The sequence below is a fragment of the Lepisma saccharinum genome, chromosome 11, assembly GCF_977018435.1.
Source record: "Lepisma saccharinum chromosome 11, izLepSacc3.1, whole genome shotgun sequence".
Classification (NCBI taxonomy): domain Eukaryota; kingdom Metazoa; phylum Arthropoda; class Insecta; order Zygentoma; family Lepismatidae; genus Lepisma; species Lepisma saccharinum.
Genome location: NC_139239.1, coordinates 25,607,803 through 25,621,655, shown reverse-complemented (window position 1 = coordinate 25,621,655; position 13,853 = coordinate 25,607,803). Strand labels below are relative to the sequence as shown.

The window sequence follows — 13,853 nt, the reverse complement described above, 5'->3', positions numbered from 1 at the left end:
TCCAGTGTATGTTTTTTGTGCATGCTGCAAATTTTGCCACAATTAAGGCTTGTGAGGATAGGCTAGAATGAAAATGTGATGCTGGAAAAATGCATGTTGATTAATATTGACAAATAGATATACATAACTACATACCACAACTTCTATTAAAAACAAAATGTGGATATTGTTACCCAAACATTAATAATTATATTTAAAAAAAGGTAAAGTTATCCCCTGTGCATTGCACCATGCCACAATGACCTACAAGGAATTCTGAAGTGGGGTTCTACATATTCTCAATCACAACTATAGTGGGGGGGTTATGAGATCAGCACCATGCTCTGATCACTTTTGCCTCCAGGTAGATTAGAAGCTGGGCCACAGAGCCATTTTATGCAGTGACAATATCAGAAAAATGTGTATAATAATATAAATATGACGTTCTAGAATGCCAGAGCATTGGTTGGTCATTCATACATACTTTTATATGCATTTTCATTGTTTGAAATTGAAAATTTATAGTTATGAAAGATTTGTTCTAAATAAAATTATAGCATGTATTTTTTTCACTTTCGAACAGGCATGATCCATGGAGATATCAATGAACAGAATATTCTGGTTTCGGAATCTGGCAGTGACAGAGATGTTTGTGGAATATTGGATTTTGGAGATAGCCAGCATTCCTGTTATCTTTTTGAATTAGCCATCAGTATATGTTACATGATGATGCAGTGCAAAACAGTGGATCCACTCAATGCTGGAGGATATATAATAGCTGGTTATCTTGAGAATCGAAAAATTCCACGCATTGAATTTAACACGTTGAAGGTGAGTGTTCATTCAAGCAAAGTGCGACACAATCAAGTGAAAATTCTTAACTCTATCTAATGACCCCAGGAATATCATCTCTCTTGATGTAAAACTTTTCGTGGGAACCATGAAAAATTTAGGGACAAAGGTTGTGTTATTTAAAGGAATTCGGCTGAAAACTATGTTTTTTGCTGTTCTTTGTATTTCAGTTGCTGTGTTGTGATACTGTTCACAAGCACTGTACTATTCACATAGGGGTCATATCTAAAAACAGACACCACCACACTATGAGTTGCTGTTTTTTAAGTCCACTTTATGCACAGTAAGGCTAATCAGGACTGGACGTACAGTTTAAAGTGGGATCCGAACCACTTGTGCCTCCACCGGGTATCGAACCTGGGACCCCTTGATTACAAGGCAATGACGCTACCACTGCACCAAGGGGGAGGCCCCCCCCCCCACCACCACACTATGATATCGACATCAGCTAATAGCACTTTATCCTGTCTGCTCCCCCTCCCCCTAGCATGCTAATGTTTTCCCATGCACAAATGTTGTTACAACATGCACTAGACCCATCTAGCCACTGTGATTTCGCATGCTCTTGGATACAGTATCCTATCTTTCAGCATGTGCTAATGCAGCTTGAATTGTGTGCTACCTTTTTATAATATTAATTTCTCTTGGGTTTGATTACTGCGGTTGATGACTTACGCTTTTTTTTTAAATTTGATTTGATTACATTTTTGGCTTGATTTTGTGAATAATTTTTGATGACCCATGCTATTTTTTTTATTTGATATGGACTTGTGATTTTGACTTATTAGTGTTTGTGTTTTTAAAATTACGTTTTTTTGTGTCAGTTTAATTTTCCAGCAATGTTTTTTTTGTTATGCTTGTTGATGTGAATTTGATAGGGTTGAATATTTGAAGTATGTGCCATTTTATGTATATCATGTAAACGTACATAAACATAGATAAACATAACTACAGTTACCATGTACATGTAAACATGTGCTAAGCGTATGCACATCATTGGAGTGCAATATTTACAACTCCATTTTCATGGTCATTGAGGCTTTGGTCCCCGGGCAAACCATGTGAGGCCGGGCCAAGAGTACTGGCCATGTATTACTTGCCTCAGTGCAACCTTAGCGCAATGCACAGTCCTGTTTTTTGAAAATTTTGATGTAATCAGTGGTTATAGCTGCACCTGTGATGTATCATTGTAATCACTGTTAAAATTATGAAGTTTTATTTATGAACTACATATTTTTCAGCATGCAGCTGTTGTATTAGGTCGATCAATGCATGGTTTTCTGTTTTTTTTTTCTTCTCGAAATGTTAATGTCGCCTTTGGGTGCATCTGCACCTGTACGTTATCATTTAAAGTACAAGAGGGCTTCCTATTAAAATAAATAATTATTTAATTAATATAACATGTAATTTTGCCAGCTGGTCAAAATTTGTCCAAATTCCAATAACGATTCTTTGTGGGAACCATGAAAAGTTGTCATATTTAGAGTTGATTGTATTTAGAAAAAAGGGGGAGTAGTCACGAAAGTTGATACTGTAATCTTAAAATAATGGACTGAACAGAAAATGTCCTATTTGGCTCATAGAAGTTCATGTCTGACTTGGAAATGCACTGGATTTGTTGAATGGAGGGGATGGGGTGAGCAGCCAAGTCTAATCGGTTGTTAGTCAGCTACTTTTTTGCAGTTCTGCAGGATAACTTCATTTCCATACATCTCCATACGATGTTAGGCATGAACATTTGAAAAGATCATCTTGGGAAGTATGTTTGTATTTTATCATATTATATTATGAAAATCATGTTTTTAATCAATCAGTACAACAGTAATTTCAAGTCAATCAAATATGTATAAGATTATTAGATTGGCTTGCAAATCTCAAACTGCTTTGGTGGCCAAGTGGATTTGTGTGGTTACTACATGACTTTGTCATCGAAAGTTCTGTGTTCAAGTGCCAGCCTGGGCATGGATGTTCCTTTGGGACTGTTTCAATATCCATTTCATCAATTATCATAAATTTTATACAATATATAATCAATACAGTTATCTGTAAATATGCATTTTTTTAAAAAAAATGTATTTCTTCAACAGGTGTGTGTTGCAGCAAGGTATTGCCAGTCCCTTGTGCTTGGAGCTTATTCTTATCATCAAGATCCAGAAAACAAGTACATTTTGACCACAGCCAAGACTGGGTGGGAACAGCTTAGCTTGCTGTGGAAAACAAGTGAGGAAGACTTGTACCAACGGTGGAAAATTATCATCAAGAAATATAACAAAAGCATTTAGTTTCAAATAGCAGTATGCTGATGATTGATTGTTTTAGATAGGATATGTGCATAGGGTGACAAGTTGACAGAAGATGTCATTGTTGGATATTACTCAAGGTACTCGTAGCAATAACATTTACATTTTTGAATTTTTACATTGAAGTTTTGAAACTATATGCTAAGGTAGTTTTGTATTAATGCCAAACATTCACATTTTGAAATATATATCACACTTTTCTGCTTAATGTTGATACAGTGGAATCCTGATTTTACGTTCCTGAATTTTACATTTTCCTGTATTATACATTCCCAGTAGAGCATAATGTTATACAATTTTCTTGCATTTTATGTTTTATCTTGGTGTCCTGAAAAAATAAAATCAGGGTTCTTTCTAAAAAATACACTTTATAAGTGTTAGGAATGGATGAAAATAAAATTTTATGGCATGGGTGAGTCTGGGTTCATTCCTACCCAGTACAAAAGCAATACAAAGTCATAAATATATAATATAGAAAGGAAAGCAAGTTGTGTGATTTATACAAGTATGTTCACTGCCAGACTGTTTTGTTGTTTTCAAATGGAAAGAGAACCACCATTAAAGGTATGTTTTGTGTGTTATGGACATATGAATATGCAATTGTAAAGGTGCAAATGAGTCACCATTTGGTGCATCCTCATTTCAATATTACATTCATTTGTGCATCCAGACTGACTGACTCACTATGAGGCACAAGAACTGCAAATTAAGTTTAACTTTCTTCTTGAAATGCATTAAGACTCCCCCCCCCATTTTTTAAAAATGTTTCAGTTTAGCTATTGTTGAGTAATTCATAGTAATGAAGACATGGCATGTTATGTTGCAAACCATTACAAATTCTGTTGAAAAAATGTTTAATGTATTATTATATGTATTACGTGGAATAATTTAATAATATGTAATTCATAAATTCAATTCAATTCATTCATTTACCTAAAAAGTAAAAGTAATTTTATGGGATTTCAATACCAGATCATATCATTATTTTACTATGGACAAAGAACTCCATATTAAGTTTATCCAAATAAGTTGGCTATTTCCTGAAGTTCGAGGTGCATGGATTGAATCTTCTATTGATGACACCTTTTGAAGTATTACAAACCCAACTTTTCACTATAGTCACAAAATTATTTTATTTTAATATAGGAGGGATTTTTTTCAGGGAGTCACATTTGGTATGAAAAGCTGAGGTATATACAGTCAACTCTCGATTCTACGACCCTGGATATAACAACCCTCTCGAAGTAATGACCCTTTTCTAAGGAACCGTGAAAAATTTGGAAAAAAAATTGAAAAATTGGAGGAAATCGGCCAAAGAATTCGTTTTTTGCACTTGTCTTATTCACACTCATTCCCTTCACGAGCGCTCTACCGCTCGCAAGTGCATCTGATCTGAAAATAGACACCACCACACAAAGCTTGAGTGATATCAAATAGCACTTGACCTCTACCCTCCCATCCCCCCAAGTGTGCCAATGTTACCCCGCCCCTGACGGCTGCTATCCAATGCACTAGGCTTGTTTTGCCATTGTGATTTCGCTTGATCTTTGATAAGTGAGAACAGAAGATCGAATGTGCTTCGATGTTATTTTAAATCGCCCTTGACTTGTTTCCTTGTCCTAAGAGCTGCTGACAACTGGATTGGGGGGAGGGGGAGCAGCCTGAAATGACTGTGCTGGACTTGCAGTCTTTGTCTATGTGTATGGCAGGTCAAGCTCTTTCATCGATAAATACACCAGCTTGAGAAATTAGAGATAAGATCGCAGTAATGTTCCAAAATACAGATGTGTGGTGCCTGGAAGTCTGGACTATCTGTCCAGCTCTGACCTACAGTTCAGCAGGTTCCCGTGAGTGAGCAACTCTTGGCCTTGTAGCCGACAACTTCCAGTAAACGTGTTGTTTGTTCCCTGAAACACTTCATAAAAAAGCGAAACTGTTAGAGATAATCAAAGCCACATAGGCCAACTAAAGATCGTCAATCCACTTAATGATTTGTCATCCAAGCTTCCGCAAAAGTTTACTTCGATCTTACGTGCATCATAACTCCAGTTTCCCACTTCATACGTTTTCCTAACTGTGCCTATGTCGTAATATTTGCCAAAAAAAGTGTTCCTTTGGCTGAGTGACTTCTCTCTCTCTTCCTCTCAGCAAACGTGTAGGGGAGGCAATGCCGATTGTTTCAGCCGCGATTTTCTGCTCGTGTGTGCACACGGGGTGACTACAGGCAAGGGTGCAAGTGGACCCCTCTTCCTTTCCTTTAACGTCTAAAATGGGGCAACCAGTTCTGGATACATTCCTGAAAACTAGCAAACCATATGACAAGAAAAAAAAATCTCCACCACTGGTGTGCACGGTAATGTCAGAGAGGAAATGTGATAATTGCAGAATTCAGGTCCTATTTTTTTTTTTAATGCTATTTACTGCAAAGCAAATATTGCCCGTATTATTGTCTGTTGCATAGTAAAACGTAAAGCAAGGTAATTTATTTCTTCTTCACACTGCTGCTAAAAGTTATCTTAAAATGCTGAGGATTTTCTCTTCGACCACCTGTTGCTCAAACTTCCAGCCGGTCTTGTTTTTCCACTGCAGCTGGCACCAGTGTTTTGTCTAGCGTCTGCAAAGCTGTTTCTTGCTGATAACATCAATGACTCATCCAGTGCAAAGCAAAAAGTCATTGTTTTGAATCTCTCAAAGCTGTTTCGATTTGAAGATAACGAAATTCGATCTCCAGAAAGAAAAACGAGAGTTAAAACAACTTCATGTTCTGCACCTTCTGATAAGCAAAACTGTAAATTTTATTTTGCATCTGACACAAGAATAAACTTCCTTAACACTTGGGAGCGTGTTGGAAGGAAATGCACACAATATAATCACCGCTTTTCTTCAGAACCATTCATGTGTGGGGGAAAGAAGGACTCAAATGTAAGGATGGACGCTCAGACCCTCACACTGATTTAAAGAAACATTCAAGGGGAAAACATTTGGAGAAGCGGATGTTTGACATCGAGAATACTCCTAAATCCAACATTAAATCGTCGATTAACGTGAGAGTAAATAACGATCTCCCATTTTGATATCTGAAAATGCGCAGGTTTCATAACGCTTGTTTTGATTTCATTTTATGCTGATGGGCTAATCGGGACTAAATATACAGTTTAAAGTGAAATCCAATTCCAAACCCTGCCCGACCCTGTGGCCGAGTGGTTAGCACATCGCGCTGCGACGCCAAGGGTCCCGGGTTCGAATCCTGGTCGGGCTTGGTTGTTTGTGAATGTCCATTCATCAATTTCATCATTTCATCACTCATCCCCATCTTCGCAAATTAGCCAAGAGGCACAAAACACGAAGTAAAATAAACTAAATCAACCAACCAACCCATTCCAAACCCGAATGATTATTGACTGCGACCCTGTTTAATGTGTCCTAGAATACGCATCAGGTGAAAAAATGATCGCAAGTTGAGTGTTTCCTTTTTCAGGCTGGATTACAATGCAAGTCGAGGAAGGAGATTGGACTGCCCCCTTGAATGGGGGAGGGGGGTGACTATGAAGTTGGTCGAAGCAAAGAAAACGTGACTTTTCTTACGATGTTTTTTACACAGCCGAACCAGAACGAAAATTACACCTTTTTTACCTTATCTGGTGCCTAGAAAGGTTGTGTTGTGTCTCCAGAGATCTTATCTTACCAGTTAATCTTGTAACAGACAATGCTCCAGTAGACCCGTATAAAATCCAACATTCATTCTGCTCGATTATTATCTCCAGACTTTTGCTGGCGTTAGTGTGACTAGTGTCAAGATCAGTGGCGTGCGGTAATATATCAGGCAGGGGAACAGGTCACCTGCACTTGCTCCCCCTCGCATGGGTGTCTTAATATAATACAATAGATCAAGTAAAATTCAACCCTTATCGAAATGTCAGAAGTGACAAACATGAGGCACGTTAAAATTATATGACAATAATAATTTTAAAGCAAATGTGATATAATATAAAGAAAACATTAAAAATAAAATTGTTAATGCGCAACAAAGAAAAATTTGATAATATAAATTTATGAGTCATCAGAGAAAGAAAATAATATTTTGTCGTGACCTGTTTCATCTCTTTATTCGTAGATGAAGTTGATGTTTTTTCATAGAGTTGAGTATTCTTGTAATTCAAACTTCCTCAATGCAATAATGGCACGCAGATGGTTGAGTTTTTTCATGACGTTTGCTAGATTAGTCAGGGTGGCTACTGTAGGACCATAATAAAATTCAAGTATAATTACTGGTTTTCAAGGCGAACTTTACAAAAATTCAAGCAGATGTTTTATCTATTTCAAACTAAGGTTTTACCGTCTCTCACCACCCACACACATACACACAAACAAATTCTTATATTAACAATAGGCCTCTATGGTTTGTGCGATTCCAATGAATCGAATAATTCTAATTCACTTGGACGGTACATATATATAATTTAAGGTGCAGAGTTTACATTTGTCATTTCACATAGCTACTCGGCAGTAGCGTGCCCGGGGGGGAGGGGGGGTTGGTAGGGGTTATACCCCCTCCCCCCCCTTTGGCCCAATATTCCTAAAAAAAAAGAACGTCAATGGTAGGAAAATACGACAAAATAACAAAATGAGTTCTGACTACCAAGAAAAAGTATAGGTAACACCTCCCTTACAAAAATCCTGGGCATGCCACTGCTACTCGGGACTATAAATACATCTACAAACACAAGTCACAAATGTTACGGGAAATAGTAATCTACGAAAAATTGTTAATTCTATAAGAATTTTAAATTTACCTAATCAACTTCAAGATATATTATTTTGTAATAATCTTCCGTCCATCAGATGGATTGTTCCGCAAAGAACACTAACAAAGTAAACGGATTGGGAGAATTCTGTTTCATTTTCCACGCAGCTTTCTTTTTCTTCCTTGATAAAAATAAAATCTAAACTGTGAAAAACTTGTTTCAGGTCATTAATAAATATGTATAAATTCAATGGAATTGGGATTTTAAAAAGTTGCAATTTTTCATGTCTACGGAGAAAATTTCAAGCAGAATTCACGCACAATTCCCGGAGCCAATAATTCACGCATAATTCCCGGAATTCAAGAAATTCCCAGTGAGTAGCCACCCTGTTAGTAGAAGTTGTTAATGTGACAAAACCCGACCTGTTCCAGACTCCCTTCTCAGGATTAAACAAGGACAACAATATAATTTGCCACTGGAAGAATATCCAGTTAATCATTTTACAGAGTTATAGTAACTCGTTTGAAAATGCCTTGTGTATGATTTCGTTTTAGTTTTTAATTCAGTTAGGATGTGTGTTGGTTTGTTGTATTTTCTGCAAAGTTCAATGAACTACAGGCTTTCGTACTCAGCCGGTCGATCATACAACACTCGCAACATTCGCTTTCTTGTCCTGCCGCTGCGTGCCTTGGAACTTTGGTCTTGGGGTTGGTGGAACAGGTGGATGTGAGCTGTTCCCTCGGAAGCTATTTTGCAGCGTTTAGCCAAGACATTTAGCAGACGCTTAGACTGTAGAAGATTTTTTCAGTTCGTTATGAATGTCAGACGCAAGTTCTCAATGAGATTAGGAAGTTATGGACTTTCTGCACTCAAAAGTATCACTTATGACGCGATTAAACTTCAGCACATAGCAAAAACTGGAAGAAAAGTGAATCCGCAATATCTATCTGAGGGAACAGCTAGAGCGTTCAGCTTCCGTGGTGCCGTGGGGATCGTTTAATTTCGCACGTGGTCGGAAATACTCGGCTTCAGACAGTAGAGGGCATGATACTAAGAGACCATGGTAGAGCATGGGGTGAGAACCATGATGCGTTGGGGGTAGATGACATCAACAAACGTCCAGCCACGGTGAAAGATTTTGTTCAGTGTTACTTTTGGAAACGTTGATTTCGGGAGAAAGAAGTGTTCTATTATGTTAATATAAATAATTTAAATAGCCCAAAAGCGCAGTAAGTAGGAGGGAACAACCTGTTCTCTCTGTTCCATGGAGGGACCGCCACTGGTCAAGATTCTTCGAGTTTCGCTTGAAATAAGCGAGAGATTGTTTTCCTTTCCATAGGTCTCAGTGCAAAGGGGTTTCTCATGAACTAGAATTGTAAGAATTTCCTGGAAGAGCAACAACTGTGCACAATTGAAAGAAAGTTAACATTACTTTAAATATTTTTTGTAAAAACGTTTTGCATGTTTTATTTTCCTTCTCACAACACGCATCCTGTGAATAACAGGTTGTATAACTACCAGGATATATGGTGTTACCGTCTCCTAGGAATCTTTTTGTCTGTTTGAGCTCCATTTAAGCTGAAAATTGGTGCAAATTCCAATAACGACCCCTTCGAAATAACGACCCTTTTCCCGGGAACTGTGAAAGGTCGTTGTATAGAGAGTTGACTAGTTAGTTTTGTTTAGATCACATACACACATTGGTATCAACCAGGAGACACCATTATTAAAGGAAGTGTCAGAGTGGTGTGGCTGTTATCACAGGTGATTGTGTGGTTTTAAACACATTACTTCTGTGTAGAAATTTCAGTGGAAAATGTAGGCTCTGGCAGGACTGGAACCCAAGTCTTTGGTATACTGTGCAATTGCTCTACCAATCCTAAGCAGCAGCCTTCCCCACACGTCACTCATATCAATGTAGCTGAATTATCTTTTTCAGTCAGGTCAGACGAACACAAAAATCCATGTGCGAACTGGGATTCTAACCCAGGAGCTACTGAACTACCAACTGAGCCAGCCCTACTTTTGTCTGATTTTAAACTCCCAATCTCTAACCTAAGGTTCCAGGTTCAAGTCCTTGCCTAGGTATGGTGTTCCTTCAAAAATGTTAATCACTCTTCATCCTTAGCCACCTTGGTGGCCAAATGAATGGTAGAATTTTATCTTTTTACTAGGGATGGGACAGATTGATTGGTATTCTATTGGTATCAGCCGATATAGACATATCAGTTTATTGGTAAAATTACTGATTATTTTACCGATCCGATATATCTTTAAATATCTTATAATTTAGTGTAAAATTCTTCCAATTTGTTAAATTTTTTATGAATAATCTCCATGCCCTACTTTTAAAAAAAGTAAATGTCTAAATGTTCAACTTCTTTGCTCTGGAGTCACCTCGAAACATACATTTATTAAGGAGGTCAACGATCCATTCAGGTTCTTCAAGGACTATTTGGAATTTTATATCGGATTGGTAGAATATCGGTATCGGTACTTTTATCTGTATCGGCCAAAATTTCATATTGGCCCATCCCTACTTTTTACTTTTATTTATGTTTGTATGTGAAAATGTTCACGACATGTAGAGTATTGAGGGAGAGAATACTGGATTGTTGTTAAACAACCAAGTACTAGTAGACAGACAAACTAACTCATTCATGTATGTATTAATATAACATATTTCCTCCTCTCCAAAACACACGCATGTACTATAATAAACCATGACCTGCCTGAATTGGGCTTAGAGCAGTGAAAAAGTTGATATGAAGTTGTACCAAACAGCTTCTGCTACATGACACAGGAACACATGGTGTCTACTAAGGCATCTGCAATGGATTGGCAAGTTTTACCTCATGGTCAAATAGTTCTGACATTTTTTTTTGACCATTAATGTGTCACAATCAGGGTAGACAAGAGATTTTATTTAAGCCAATGCAATATATTTGCTTACTTCTTCTTCCCCTTTGTGCTGTTAGGCATCGGGGTCTGCAATCTTGTGCCATTCTCTTAACTTCCATTAGTGTCTTCCCTCTTTTAGTAACCATCTCTTAACGGGTATTGTTCCTATTCTATCCGAGGTCTTCCTCTCCTTCTAGCTGGTCTCGCTTCCATTACTTGTTTCGGTTTTCTTTCTTCTCTTATTCTCATGACATGGCCATACCAGCCCAGTGTTCTTCTCTCTGCTATCATAGCTGTAATATTGTAATGTAATGTAATATTTGAACATACTATTTATAATTAAGGTACTCACGTTTTCCGTGAAGCTGTTTTACATTATTTTCTATTTCGGTAGTCACTAACATCAGTTGAAAGGTGGCTGACCATAAACAAAGTCTTTTCTATTTCGGTAGTCACTAACATCAGTTGAAAGGTGGCTGACCATAAACAAAGTCCCTGCACTGGAAGTAGCCGAAACTGCCAATTTGCTAGAAGTGTGCTTAAGACACAATTATTTTCAATTTGAAAATAATTTCTATGAGCAATCTGAAGGCCTTGCCATGGGAAACCCACTATCGGCTCCCATAGCAAACATAGTAATGCATTTGGCCGACAAAAGCATACTCCAAACTCCGGGACTCAAATTCATCAGATATGGACGATATGCTGATGACACCATAGTCATATACAAAACACCAGAAGAGATCAACCTGTTGTTGGAAAAACTAGATAGCATCCACCCCAGACTAAAATTCACCATAGAACATGAAAAGCAGGGCAAAATCAATTTCTTGGACCTCACCATCAGCCGCGGGGGCAACAAATTCACAACCACAGTTTTCAGAAAACCAGATGCAGGCAACCAATATATCCATGCACTATCCACCCATCCATCCAAGCAAGAGACCAACGTATGGCTAAACTTCTTCCGAAGAGCCTTCTCCTACTATTCCAGAGAAGAAGACCTGAGGGACGAGATAGCAACCATCACAAAACTGGCACTAAAACATGGATATACTGAATGTCAACTCTCCACATGGTGCAGCAAAGTTGAAATCCAAGTCAGACAACCTGCACCATCAACACAACCTGCTCCACCATCGCAACCAGATCCCAGTAGCAAAACCAAGTGGTTTGCCTTTCCCTACGATCCTACCACATCCAACCACCTTACCAAAGCCCTCCGCCCCTACAACATCCAAATAGCACACAAACCAACCTCCAAAATAGCTAACCAACTAAACAAGCATAAACGGTACTTCCTCTCCCCCTCAACAATCCAGGTGTGTATGATGCTGAATGAGAGTGCAAGGCTCATTACATCGGCAGATCCATCAGGCCCATCAATGAGAGAATTCAGCAGCACCTATCAAATGCAAAAACAGCCCAACCTACTACCGGACTTGCCAAGCATATCAAATTCCACAACCATAAAATTGAGAAAGTACATGTCAAATACAAAGCACACTCTCTCATAGACACAAAAATCAAAGAAACACATTCCATCATGCACTACAACCATGAACTGAACATAGATAGTGGTCAGGCACACCACGCCTGGCTTCCGTTACTGCAGCAATTAACACCGGTGAACAGCCGACGACATATATGAAGACATGCAGGCGACAGCAGCACACCTAGCGGCGATTTAGGAAAAAACAACAGAAACGCGTCAAGCAACAACACAATGAATTCCAACGAGGATGGTGGCAGTGGCTACCGAAATTAATAGAAAATAATGTAAAACCGCTTCGCGGAAAACTTCAGAATAATGCTGTTGACATGAAACTGTTCACCACAATTTCGCTAGTTTCGTTGTTTTTATTTAGGATTTCCATCATAATTTACACATGCCCTTTGAGGATTTTACTCTTTTCAACTTATTACTGGATAAAGGTTTAATTTGCTTCACGTGGGAAACTGTTTTAGCCACTTTAGTAGCACACAGTATGTCCCAAAATAGTGTTTACGGTCTTTGAACTTGAATAACGCTGAAATGTTTGTGTTAAGTGTGTTAGAGCTCGTGTGGGGATTCTGTTGTTTTCAGATTCATCATAGCCCACCAGGTGGTAGGCGTTAGTGTACACAGAGGTGAGCAATTTTTCTTTTGAGCAATGTAAGAAATGTCGAATGTCCACCCAAATCTCCTGGATCTCCACAGTTAGATTTCTACATATGGGGAACTGTGAAGAACGATGTGCAAACCACAAAGCCACTGAATGACATGTAATTGAGTGTGCCTGTGCTTTCCCTCCAATGGAAACCATATTTGCCGTTTGTCGATCTGTGGATCTGTCCATGGATTGCTGCCAATGAGCATCTTTAACTTTAAGGTATGTGACCCAGAAAGAGTTCATACTTGCTGTTGTTAATGTTCCTGTTATTAAGATCCATTATTTTGAAATTTAGACAAAAAAGTGATATTTGGATAGTTGTATTTTTTGATCACTGATTTTTTTTATGTTGAAGGAGTTACCAGAGTCCGGATCTTTAGGTGCAAACTTTTGACTGTTTAGGTGCAAAAAGAGGTGCCTAAAGAAAGCCAAAATAGGTGCATGTTTAGGTGGGGGGAAAAGAAATCAAGAAAACCTAAAGTACATTCATGTGTATCATAATTTTTCATTTTAAATGTTACAAAGTTGTGAGAAATGAAGATTACTTTGATTACATACATATACACTCGCCAGTAGAGAACCCTTGAGTCTTTACCTTCACTCATCCCTCGCAGTGGTTTCTGAATATAAAAAGAATGTGTTGTACTGAATTATGTTGTGCCTTTCTATGTTGGTGAACTCAAAGCTTAATCGTTTATCGGTCAGGAAGTGTTTGTATGCGGAGAATGACGTCTCCACATCAACAGATGCTTAGGGGGCAAACTTCATAAAAATTCTGTCCTCTAATGATAATATTCGTCACCACTTACAAGTCGTAATATGTCCGGATTTTTTGCCGAACTCTCTTTCAGTTTGTGAAAAGCAAATCTTTGAAGACTGTTCTTGGTTTCTGTGAAGATCTTCCACAAGGCAAAAATTTCCCA

The 13,853-nt window shown here is 38.2% G+C and overlaps 1 protein-coding gene across 3 annotated transcripts in view; it reads left to right on the top strand.

The window, feature by feature from the left end:
• Positions 1–4,046, top strand: part of LOC145994684 (hydroxylysine kinase) — a 28,905-nt gene extending 24,859 nt beyond the window's left edge. For all 3 annotated transcript variants that reach the window (XM_083130831.1, XM_083130832.1, XM_083130830.1), the window contains exons 7-8: positions 563–810; positions 2,919–4,046. In XM_083130831.1, the coding sequence (XP_082986957.1) occupies positions 563–810; positions 2,919–3,113 (443 nt within the window). In that variant the 3' untranslated portion in view covers positions 3,114–4,046. The remainder of the gene's footprint in view (positions 1–562; positions 811–2,918) is intronic.
• Positions 4,047–13,853: the final 9,807 nt, after the last annotated feature.